Consider the following 13,391-nt stretch of genomic DNA (forward strand, 5'->3'; position numbering starts at 1 on the left):
AGACTACAGATCAAGGTTTCTCAATCTTGGCACTATTGCCATTTTAGGTTGGATAATTCTTTGCTGTGGGGCTACCCTGTGCATTCTAAAATGTTTAACAGCATCCCTGACCTCTACCCACTAGATGCCAGTAGCAATCCCCACTCCACGGTGTGACAACCAAAAATGTCTCCAAACATTGCGAAATATCCCCTGGGGAACAAAATCACCCCCAGTTGAGGACCATTGCTCTAGACCCAAATAATATTTGCTAACTAGAGGCTCAATGGCAAAATAAATAATGATAACAAAATGAAGCCCTTTAAGAAAAAATACCTGTTTTAACAAGAGAGCATTAACTACTAAAAATTGAATAAACTTCTTTGCATTTCTATGAAAGACCCAGAGGCCACAGTAAGAGAGCATTCTGAAATTTCACAGGGGCATTGAATCAAATTCTAGAGCAGATGATCAAGAAACCAGAACGTCTGAAAGCCATGAATAATATTCAGAAAATAAAGATGATTTTAAATGTACTTAAAGCACAGTGAAAGACACAGATGTGGAGTGAATTTAAAGCTAATAGTTTCATAGAACACAAGAAAATACCATGAAATTAAAATGTTACTTGTGGCAATGGGAAGGAGAAAGAAGTCACAGGACTTCTTTCAAAGAATAAGTCACAGGAAAGGGGGTCAAATATGTGACAGAAAGAAATCTAACTACAGGAGGTGAAAACGCTGTGTAAATATATACATATATATGTATATATGTGTGTGTATATATATATATATGCCTTATCGTTAAAGTGTACAGCTGAAACTTATTGGATTTCATTAACCAATGCCACCATAAAAATAGATAGATAGATAGATAGATAGATAGATAGATAGATAGATAGATAGATAGATAGATAAAAAAGAATAAGTCACAGGAAATTTCAAATATTAAGTCTAATAAAATTTTTGACTATTCCCAATAAAGCCTAGATTTCACCTTTGTGAGGAAAACTACTTACCACAGCATACCCACTGTGTCCACTAGTATTTTTAAAATCACACTCTCCCCCTCAAAAATACTATAAGTCAGTTTTAGAGAATTATTTGTACTTTTTACATAGTTTTGGTAACTTTGCATTTGTCGAGATTTATATTTTGATGGTAAGGCAGAATATAGACGATTAATAAGCTCACATCTCCAAAAAAGACAATAAAAACATAAGTCACAGATTAAAAAAAAAAAGAAGTCAAAAAATATCAACAGAGCATAGATAACCTCTTTCGAATTGGGGCCATGTGACGCAGGCTTCCAAGTAAGAAATCCACCGTCCCATTCTATCAGCTCAGGAGGCACCCGCCAGTAGCTAACACCTGGAAGATAAAAAGACATAATTAAAAGGGCCCTTGTCTACTGCAAAATGTTCAGAAGCACTCTTTCATATGAGACCACCCAGAAAGAGTTTGAGGTCCTTGCCTCCCATTTGGCAAAGGGAGGGGTATACAGAAAATGCCCCGACGAAGAGCCTGGGCAAGTAGTGACACAGCTTATGGCCTGGGTCTAGGAAGAGCTGGCTAACAGCCCTGGCTCTGCTGCTAACAACCAGCTGGTCACTATGTGGGCCCTGGGCAGCTAAGTTTGCTGGTTAAAGGATGCAGACTCTGGCGTCCTTTAGCCTGGCACAGACTAAGCACTCAAGACATATTAGGTGCCTTTATTATAAGTCATAGAGTTGGTAGTAGCGTAAGGATTGGGCAGTGAGGGCGAACACTTTCTTTGTCTACCTCATTTGGTTGCTATGACCTTCAAATTAGGTAAATTTTGTCAACCACTCTGTAAGAGGCAATCACTATACGAATATGAGATACCACTATCCTATCAGCACCTTTTCAAACAAGAATAATCTGAGTTAATGTGTTAGGCTGCAATTCCAGTCAAATTCATTTTAATTTTTAAATCTGGTATGTTCCTGATTAAAAGCTGAAAATATATTCTTACGAACCCTGAAAACAGTGAAAGCAGACAGACACAAAAGTCACATACTATGAATAGGCAAATCCGCTGAGAGAGAGTGGACTGGGGACCACTGGGCAATGAGGGTAGAGGCAAATGAGAACTGCTTCGTGAGGACTGCGGCTCCTTTTGGGGTGATGAAAATGTTTTGGAACTAGTAGAGATGGTGGTTATACAACACTGTGAATGTAGTCAATGCCACTGAAATGTATAATTTAATTAATTCTGTTATGTGAATTTCACCTCGAAAAAAACATTAAAAGTTATATATAAGTAAAATAAGAAAGGCTTAAAAATGAGGTTAAATAAAAATTGCCTGGCACTAAAACAAAAACAAAAACATCTTTAAGTCCCAAGGACAAACTTGGTGTCTTCTTTTTTGTCATTAAAGGTCTGGTAATAATAACCAACTTAGCAAGCTGGGCATGTAAATTTTTATACATAATAAAAACTTTCAAAACTCGAAGAACTCTATGAACCTCATTTTAAGACAATAACTTTCTGGAACTGCTTTATAACACTCCCAAACCTACTTATGCTACAAAAACATTCCCCAATCTCATCCGTTGTTTTTTTTTAAGTCATTTGTTGAGATATAAGTTACATACAGTAAAATTCACCCTTTTCTAAGTACAGAGTTCAATGAGTTCAATTTTGACGAATATACAGTCATGTAACCATGGCTACAATGAAAATAGAACATTTCTATCACCCCAAAAAGATCCCGTCGCTCTATCCCCTAGTTTTGCCTTTTCCACATAAATGGAATCATACAGTATGTAGCCTTTTGTGTCTAGCTTCTTTAGCATGATGCTTTGAAGACTTATCCATATTGACATATGTATCAATGATCATCGTTTTATTACTGAGTAGTATTCCATTGTATGGATATGCCACTATTTGTTTTAAAAACTTTTGTTATTTTTCCTGCCTATAAATTAATTCACATTCATTGTACAAGACTTGGAAAATAGAGAAAAGTATATATAAGAAAATCAAAATCACTTCTAATCCGAAAATCAGAAATTATGATTCATTATATTTTGATGTATTTCGTCTTTTTTCTATTCATATGATATACACATAATTAAAAACACTTTTCTTTCTGCTCTTGATTTTTTTATCACGGCCATTCACTTATGTAAAAGTTACTAAAAATAATTTTAACAGCTATGTTATCGCATGGATATGCCAAAATGTATTTAACCCTCTATTACAGGCTTTTAATTTTTCATTTTTTACCTATTGTGAGTAATGCTTAATTGAACATCCCTGAATTTTACAATGTCCTTAAGGTGGATTCCTAGAGGTATAATTACTGGGTCACAGAAAATGAACAATTTGATGCTACTGACATGTACTGATAAATTATTTTCCAAACAAGTAATATTAATTTTTACTCCTGCCAAAGATGCATGAGATCTTTACTAATCTTGTACCTAAAAAACAGTTATCATTTAACATATATTTCACTGATAATTGAGTTTGAACTTCCTGCTACATCTTCCTCTTCTGAGAATTTTATGCTCATGAACTTTGCACATCTATTTGTAGTAGGGATGGAGTTTATTTTCTAATCAATTTACATAAACCTTCTTTACCTTCTCTATATAAGGATATTCTTTTTCTAGTTAATATAACATTATTTATCCCAGTTTTTTATTAGTCTTTTAATTTTATTTTTGTGTGTTTGTTTTAAAGTTGTAAGGCTTTAAATATCATGTAATTGAATTTATTAACCTTGGTCAATTTATTTTAGGCTTGTCATTTCTTTCCTACTTAGAAATCAATTATTTGCTTAAATTTCCTCTTATTAGTTTCATTTTTCATTCATAAATCTACCTGAAATTATTTTGATAAATGATGTGAAGTTAAAGTTGTTTTTCTTCCAAGCATATTTCTCAATTATTTTTTAAATAATCTATCCTTTTTTCATTAATATTTTAGTGAATCAACTACGTGACTTTCTTATGACAGTACTTTTATTCTTATAACTTTATTGAGTTTTACTCTTGATATCTGCATTTATTCTTATACCAGAAACACGTTTTTTATTATTGTAAATCTAACCCATGTTTTCTATCAAATAGAGTTAGACTCATCCCTTTAAGGACTTCTGTTTCCCAGAATGTTCTTGGCTCTTTTACCTGTTTATTCTTTCAAAGAAATTTTAGAATCATTTCCAGATTCCCAAAGAGTTCTATTGATATTGTGGTAGAAATTGTGTTAAATTTATAATTTAATCTGAAGTGAACTGACATCTTTATAATATTCATATTTCTTATTCAGGACCATGATATGTCTCAGCATAATCTTCACGTCTTCTTTTTTATAGATGGATGAATGGATAAATGTATTTTAGTGGTTTTCTTCATAAAACACTCAAATATTTCTTGGTAGGGTAGTCTCAGTTATTTTATTTATTGCTACTGTGAATGGAATTTTCCCCTATAATTTCTAATTAATTTATCATAAGTAAACTGCTGGTCCTCATTTACTTATACTTTATATCCAGCTAGTTTAGTCTAGTAAACGTGTCGTTTCAAATATCTTCATTCTTTTGAGTTTTCTAAAAAGACTTATAGTCTATAAATAATGTCTTCTTCCTTCCAAGAGGTCTTTCTCTTAGTTCTGTTTCCTGTCTTATGACTTTCCACAGGCCTTCCAGAACACTATTAAATAACAATGATACTCCATTACATACTTCCTAAAAAGTTGAAATCAGATGAATGTCTTGAAAAGCCAGTGATCCCAGCTCACGGGTCCAGCTTCCTATGTCAGTGGGGAAAGAAGCCCAGCCAGGCCCTCCCAAAGCCTCCTGAGCAACCTGCCAGTCCAGAGGCACAAAAGGAGACACAGAACACCAAGGGGTTTGTTCCTCAACTTAATCCCAAGCATCTCAAAGTCAATTAAATCTAAAATAATAAAGGGAATAGCACTTCTTTCATTATACTTCATCCTGCCTGCTTGAGGAGTATGAAAAGAAAAAAAAGAAAAAGTGAGGGGGGCAAAGCTGAGCAAAGAAAGAAGGCTTAAGTACTAGCACCCTGCCTGAAGGAGAAACAGCTAATGTAGTTTTTAAAAGCCTCTTCCTCTCCTTTTATTCATTTTTATATGACTTGCAATGGCTGTCTCTACCAGCTTTTAAGATCATTTAAAGAATCAGACGTGTCTTATTTATCTTTGGACCCAATTTTAGGACTTATTATAGTACTTGCACTTAACACTCAATAAATGCTTGTTATTTAAAGGGGAAAAAAAATTAGGCATAGAACAGTTAACCCTCTGTGATCCTTAAGCCAGAGGCATGGCCCCTCTGAGATTGTTTTCTCATGCATAAAATGGTAAATAGCATAGGGGTTGTTTTAGGACTAAGAAATACTGAATATAAACTACTTATCACACTGGATATTAAACAGCATTATTATTATCAACTCTCATATAAGTAGTTCCAAAGTATATATGTAAAGATTATTTTAATTGTTTTATAAGGGCTCTTTAGACATTGTCCCCAGCATTATTTTCATTTCCTCTTTTTTTAAATTATACATCTATGCTTAATTTAGAGGTATAATCTACTAGGAAAATGCTGGGTACATAGTAAGTGCTAAGTAAACTCTTGTTTAATTGAACTAAATAAGCAACTCATGGCATTTAAAGATTTGTAAGCAAAATGTTGCAATGTTACCATGACGTGACAAATACCTGGTTCCACACAAACACTTTCTCAAAAAAAGAAATGCTGTATCTGAGCTTACTTTGTCTTATCGAGGATATGTCTACCTTCTGCCATGAAATAAAAGAAGTGTACTGTACCTTTTCCTTCCCAGGCATCAAAGGCATCCATCATTTTCTTCAATTCTGCTACTGAATAATAGCTCCATATGTACTGAACATTATTTCCCGCCTCTCTAGAAATATTGCAAAAGGTAATGAAAATGTACTACCTAGGTATATACATGTGTATATGTGCAAATATATATATGTATGTATATATTAGACAATAAGTGCTTATTAAGGAAAAAATATGTAGGCACTGAGTAGTTGTTCTGTGACCTTTAATACAGTATTTATATAATACTGTATACTATGAGTATACTAACCTACATTTGGTCTTTTTACTGTAGTAAAGTACCACAATATAGACTGTGAACAAAAATCAACAAATCTTTAAAATAGTTTTCTAAAAAAAATCACCTAACTCCGGTAAAATTAGAAAAGACTCAACTTTGATTAAACCTTTCCTAGCACTATGCCAGGTACTTATGTATCTTATATGGAAACATTCCTGCCAGTAAAGAATTCAGGAAATGATGACATATTCAATCATTTAAGAAACAAGCTCACATGGTCATACATTAATCACTAATACATGACCCAATCCAATCTCCCAGAGAATTTTTTAAAAATTGTGCTAAGTGAATTGACCAGTGTCAATAAGATTACAGGGAAAATATTTAAAGAATAACCCTTAAGAATTTAACGTGTTCAAGTTATAGAATTTTAAAGCTGGGAGGGACCAGGGAAGTCTTTCATTATTTCTTAAAACAGGACACCAAGGCACAGGCCAGTCTTGGGTCACTCAGTGGGCCTGCTAAGTTCTAGGCCAGTGCTTCTGTCCCTAGATTATGGTTGAGGGGAGATACCTAGGAATGTGGCTTTGCTTTTTTTTCTTTCCTTTTTTTTATAAAGCCCCATAGGGGATTCTGATGCTCACTCTCAGTTGAGAACAAATGTACTAGACCACGTAGATGGCCTATAGCTTATATATATGTGAAATGGTCTTATTTATAATCTCCCCATGAAGCAGGTTCCACAGCTCCACAGGTTCATTCAGTCTGTTGGGAGGTGTTGATGGTCTTTTCTAGTCAAACACATATTCCATTCAGTAAGACCAACACTTTATTTTGTTCCTTTTTCATTTTTAAATATGAACATACCTTTTAAAAATGCTTTTACTGTGAATTCTTCCTCCCAGCTGCTTATCAATAGCATCTGTTCCATCAGTTTTAGTGGAATATACACCAATAATTCTACTCTCACAGCTTGCACCAGATGTGTTAAGATAGTGGAGAACCCAAACCGTTGGTTTATTGCAAACTAAACCATACGAATCACAGAAGTCTGTTAAAGCCTGGAGCAAAAAAAAATATATACATATCAAATTTAAATTTAATTCTGGAAAGTAAGTTTTTAATTAAAAAATTAATTTGTTCTGTTACTTTCATGTAAAGCTATAATTTTAGTTGGTCATAAGGGAAATAAAAAGATTATAAATTTCAGCCTAGTCTTTATGCCTTTAAAAACCAAACACACTTGTTGAATTTAGGGTGAGGGGCAAATCACAAAAAGCACCACCCAAAAATTCAACACCTTTTTATCTAGAGAATTCTTTTCCACATGGAAATTATATTTTATTTCCTCCCTCTTTAGCTTCACTACCAACATCATTTTTAATTTGAAAATCTTCATATAATAACTAAGAGTTAGACTTTCTTACTTTTCCCTTTATTTTCCCCTAAATTTTTCATTTGACTCAATTTTCCTTTCACTTTCTACCAACTAGCCCCATGGTTGATCCTTGCTTTTAACTCCAAATCCAATCATGGATTAAGCAGATTAACTTGTTCTTTTTACACTGAAAGATACTACAAATATATGAACTGAATAGCTACTGTCTAAAATCATTTGGCACCTCTCCACCTATTCATTCATTTATTTGAATATTAAGTACCTACTATGTGCTGAGCACTGTCTAAGGTCCTGGAGATAACATGGTAAGCAAGAGACAGGACCCCAGCCCTCCTAGAGTTTACAGCTAATGCAGAAGACAGACATTAAATTAGCCATCAGCACACAATGTAGCAAATGCTACCAGGTGAGCCTACAAGGCACTGAGGGGCACAAAGCAGGAGGGCTTTGCCCAGTGGAGTGGCAAGGACCTTCCCTGGGAGAGATGGCATTATTGTTATGAGCGCCCTGAGGACAAGCACTTTTGTCAGTTTTATTTCATATGCCAAGTGCCTGGAATAGTGCCTGACGCAAAGGAGATGCTTAATATTTACTGACTCAGTGAATGAAAAGAGGACCCCGCCACGTCTTGCATTTTCATTTAATACCGCTACCTAACTTCTGTATTGCTTTTTAACTTTACTTACACATCTATAAGAATTCCCAACTATATTATAAACTTCAAAGGCAAAAACTGTATGTTGTACTTCTTTCTGTCCCACACAGTCCCTAGAATAGAGCTCCATATGCCAAAAACATTTGAAATAAATATGTATCAGCAGACAGAATGAATGCACGCATGATATGTCCCTTTTGCATACTAAAATAAGTATGTGTCGGCGGACAGAATAAATGTAGCATGCTATGTCCTTTTTGCATACAAACCAGGAATAAAAGACTATAGAGATGAGACTTCAGAAGATGAATGTTAACCCACCCCAACCTTCCAGTCAAGCTTTTTTAGCCCCATTCTGCAGATGTGGCAAACAGCACCAAAAGACTAATAACTCAATTTATAAATAACTTCAGTAGCAGAATCCATACAACCACGCAAATATCTAAAGGGGATCTGGAATCAAATCAACTTCTCTTCACGCTGCACTCCTAATAGCCATACCATCAGCTTGCTCTCCCAAACACTGACATCAAATTAAAAAATTCAATTAATTCAGATTTGTTTTCACTATTAACAATTATCTAGGAAAAATATTTTCTTTAGATGTCCAAAGGTGCTAATAGCAAACCTGATACTTACCAATAAGACAATGAAGCTTTTTAAGTTATGTAAAGATCTTTAAAATGTGATTTCAAATAGAAGCACATTAAGAGACTTAATAATCTCAAAATGAATTAATCAAACTGACGTTTTAACTTAGTAACAAACTGCTACATTCACTAAATTAGGTAAGAGATTTTAAAAAATCATTTCTGTAAACAAAATAATATTACTACACCCTCACATACTACAGTATTGCTCTTAATTTAAAAAGAACTTCAAGAGAAGAACAGGTCTATAAGACACTCATTAGAAAGTGTTAAATCCTCAATGAGAAATAAAAACTCCATAAACCTATGAGTGGCAGTGTAATACACTTTCCTAGCATACAATTTCGACCTTAAAAATGACTACTAGTAATTTAGAAATGTGCCTTGAAAAATCATAAAAAAATAAAACTATCTCATGTTTGGTTTATGTGACAACACAGGCTATGCAAAATAACACACATTTTGTGCATAAATAAATATGTGTGTGCGTGCATATATATTTTAAAACTTAAGAAAATGCCAAGACCTTTTTAAGTTCTATATTTGACCTTAAAGAATATGTCTCCATTTCATTGGCCAAGTGGTCAGACAGGCTGTACGGGTAAGGGATGCCAAAGTAATCAGCCTCTTCCTGTAGAGCAACACGAGTTTGCTCATCAGTGGGAATGTGAACTTCTCCATGAAGATAATCCAAAAGGTATTTAAATAGATGTCCATCACGGTCAATAACACAAGCCCCTAGAAAACATGCAGTTCAGAAATGATTGCACAGATAACATATGACCATTGACAAAATTTCAACACGTCAAACTAAAATCAGACTAAAGTTAGAAATGTTTCTTTCTCACAAGAAAGTTAACATCTAGGTTTAGTCAAATTTGGTGATCCTTTGCATTCTCACCAACAGTATATGAAAATGTATTCTGAACTCCATTTGGAATTTTGGATGCAATGACCATATTCCCACAATGGCCACTGCAAAAGCCATTGAGACCTCGGACTACTAGTAGGAATGGAAGCTTACCCCTAACCTCAGCTCAGCTGGGCCAGGAAAGGCTTTGGAGTTCCTCTCTAATGAGGGTTTGCAAAGTGCTCATTACTATGCCCAATGTTTGTGTCGACTTATAATGGTGACATATAAACCCAGGGTTCCTAGCTCCAAGCATGCCATATGCTTGGATTTATTAGATTAGTCCCTTTGTACTATGAGAATCTAAACTTCAAAAAATAAATGCTATGCTGGTACTACTTTATAATAAGAGACCATTCTTAGATCATTTATCAGAATTTAAAAAAAAAAAAACACTTCTGTATGAGGTTACTCAACAATTCTTTTTCTCCACTGATTAGTTTAGAAAAGAAAGGATTAAGAAGGTAAAACTTTGGGACAGAGAAAAAAATTTGGTCTCTGCTTGTTCACTAGCAACCTTGCTGTCCAGATGGACATCAAGCCCTGGGCACTGACCATCAGTGTTTTCCATTCTTTCAACTGCCATTCAGCTGGCAAAGCAATCTCTCAAGACCCAGGGTTACTAATAGCCCCTCATGCTCAAGACTCCTCAATCCCGCTCTTCTAACACAGAAGCAAGAGTGGGTTCTATGACCCCCAGAACCACTAAGATGTGCAAAAAGACTGCTTGCATCTAGACTAAGTGACAAGTTTAACACTCATTCTACACTAACAATGACTGCTCTGTCAGTGATGAGGGCATCTCCAGAGATATACACTTTTTAACTTGAAAATTATAGAGAAGCTAATATATTTAATCAGCCTCAATACCTTCACCCATGGAATTGCATGAATGTAACAACTTTCATATATAATTAATCCCCATAATTAGGTCATGATTGGCCTTTACATACTCTCACTTTTTTTGTCAACTCTTAGAAACAGCATCACAGATTCTAGAAACTGGTATTTAATTTCTCCATGTATTCAATAAATCTCCATGCAGTCCTAATGATCTCACTAATTAATAAATTAATCTAATATATTCTTTTGTAATTAGGAAAAAAAATCAAAGGGAATTTAAACTAGATTCTTATTTTAATGAATATTCATGATCATGCTTATAGACTTTACATATTTACCTGATTCATCTGTTTTTAGAGGGAAACGACCACTGAACATGGATGCCAGCATGGAGTCCTTAAAACGGCACAAGGACTCACGCCTGGCTGTATAAATACAGCCACCCACGTTCAGTCGAAGAATATCTAACATCTCTTCGTCTGCCTTGTGACCTTCCATTGCTCCCACCAACACTTGAATTTTTCCTTGAAACACTTTCAGAAGCTGCAAAACAGTGGTGGTCCTGGTGCCCCTCTGTAAAAACAAAGGACTATCACCATTGACGTTTCTAACAATATACCAAATAGATAATAAAATAAATACATTTTAATCCAATTTGGCAATATTGAAGGATTTTACATGAGTGAAGTTTGAGATTGCTGAGAAGCTGAAAAACTCTGGCTCAGAGTATTTGTAAATGATAATAAACTATTACTGACCAAATCAGTAATAGTTTATTTAGCTGTTGAGATGACTGTTTAAAGAATTAAATAACACATTGTGTGTCATATATAAAGCAAAGGTGAGGTGTGCTTATGATCTTCAATATTCACGTCTTTTTAAACTACAGTAAGTCTGGGAGAGCTGTCTAGAATGCAGAGATTAGTGTGCAGCATGGGCTCTAACACTCACTAGCTCTGGGACCTCATGGCAAATTCTTACCTTCCTCAGTCTGTGTCCTCACCCAAAATGTTGGTAGGGATGATACCTATCTCAAAGGACTACCGGAGGAATAACTGAGAATCATAAAAAGCATATAGAACAGTCTCTGGCTCAAAGTCAGTACTCAATAAATGATAAATATTACCTATAATGATACATAAACTTTACCATAAGGTGTATACTGAGAGGTTTGATATGGGCTTTGTGGATTTAAAGAAACAAAAGAGCTGAGCTTATTAACAATGGTAATTGCAATTGCAATTCTTAAGTTAGAGATAATTAAAGAAGATATAATTTATCAACTGAGATCAGAATTCTAAGTAAACCAGTAGCCAGACTGCCACGGAAGAACAGTAACGCCTCTAACTCATCTGGCTTCTTCGCTCTAAAATGGCTGAAGCTTTAGGGTAGTTTCAAGGATTTGATTTCTTAATCCATCCTGGGGATGAATGAATCACAGGCAACTGTGGCATTTTTATGGTACCTAAAATAATACTGTGACAAAAAAGGTACTCCCAATATTGAGATCTACCATATATGCACATTTCATAGCAAGTGTAAGAATACTGCCAAGAGGTTTAACTGCATCCATAGCAATTCGCTTTGTGATCAACTAAGGTCCTTTTGTAGATGCTCTAATTTAGCCAGTCTCCAATGAAATAAATGAGAGACCGTCAGTCTAAGGAAAACCATGTGTCAAACATGACCAGCAGACAGAAATTATAATGGAACAACGGTCTGGCCTTCAAAAACACTTATGGATGTGACTTCTTGCACCATCTGTAAGACCTAGGAGCAGGCCCCCAATGATTTGTGTGAGAGAACCAACCACCTCTGAGGCATGGGATGGAACTGGTTCATGCTGCCCTAGTTACCAGCTCCCTGGAATTGTATCTATTCCTCAAAGCCCCAGGCAAACCTCATTACTTGCATAACCTTCCAAAGCACCCCCAAGTTAAAATCTTTGCACAGTTCTCCAAACATACTTTGTACCTCTGTCCACATTTTATCCTACTTGGTTAATCTCTAGTTTGGGGGACTAAAAGCCCCTGGAAAGCAGGGCCTGTGTCATTCTTACTAATTTCCATTTACTACACGCTTACTATGTGCCAGCCACTATTGGAGACACTTGACAGACATGACCTAATTCACACAAAAGCCCTACTAGGTAAGAACTGTGCCTATTTACAGATGAGGACACTGGGGAAAGGAATAGAGATGTGTGCAGGGTCCACACTAAGCCTGCCTCGCTAGTTAGTGATGGAGACAGGCCCAATCCAGTCAGCACGACCAACTCCCAAGCTCTTCCTGCTGCACCCCACAATGCCTTCCTCAGCACTTTTTCGCCCCTGAGGCTCCTGACCCAGGCAGGCACTTCCCTGGGCATCTGCCCATCTGAAGACTCCTGTTGGTGGCAACTGGAACACAGCGCACCCTGAGTGCGAGGATTTAAGAGTCGCCCCTGCCTCGGTCAGTCTCTTCTAAGGCAGAGGACCAATACCATTTCAAGGCCAGTCATGATGCCCCATCCTCAAATGTACTGCTTAGCTCCCTGCTGTGATGGAAGTGCCCTGTCCTCTGAGGAAGTATCCCCTAAGTGCGGTCCTGTGACCACCTGATTCAAAACCATCAGGAACGCTTGCTGAAATGCAGATTCCCGGGCCACCCCCAGAGTCCGGTTCAGAAAGTCTGAGGAGGCGTCAGGAGTTCGCCCAAGGATCTACTTTGAGAAACGCTGCTCTAGGGACTCACGCCCCTCCCACGAGGTGGGACGAAAGGGGCTGGGACACCACAAAGCCCCGCCGGAGTCTCCCCGCAGCCCGCGGACCCGGAATCGGCCTGAGCCAGCAGCCCGGGCCGCCCGAGTTATAGCGCGGCCCGGGTCCTTCCT

General features: G+C 36.3%; 1 protein-coding gene across 1 annotated transcript in view; it reads right to left on the reverse strand.

The window, feature by feature from the left end:
* KCTD18 (potassium channel tetramerization domain containing 18) overlaps positions 1–11,868 on the reverse strand; it is a 14,979-nt gene extending 3,111 nt beyond the window's left edge. Inside the window, 6 exon segments of the mRNA XM_025039514.1 lie at positions 1,255–1,307; positions 1,309–1,349; positions 5,806–5,900; positions 6,930–7,123; positions 9,293–9,504; positions 10,858–11,868. Coding sequence (XP_024895282.1) covers positions 1,255–1,307; positions 1,309–1,349; positions 5,806–5,900; positions 6,930–7,123; positions 9,293–9,504; positions 10,858–11,017 — 755 coding nt within the window. The 5' untranslated portion in view covers positions 11,018–11,868.
* Positions 11,869–13,391: the final 1,523 nt, after the last annotated feature.

The sequence above is a fragment of the Pteropus alecto genome, unplaced genomic scaffold (genome assembly GCF_000325575.1).
Source record: "Pteropus alecto unplaced genomic scaffold, ASM32557v1 scaffold3, whole genome shotgun sequence".
NCBI classification, from domain to species: domain Eukaryota; kingdom Metazoa; phylum Chordata; class Mammalia; order Chiroptera; family Pteropodidae; genus Pteropus; species Pteropus alecto.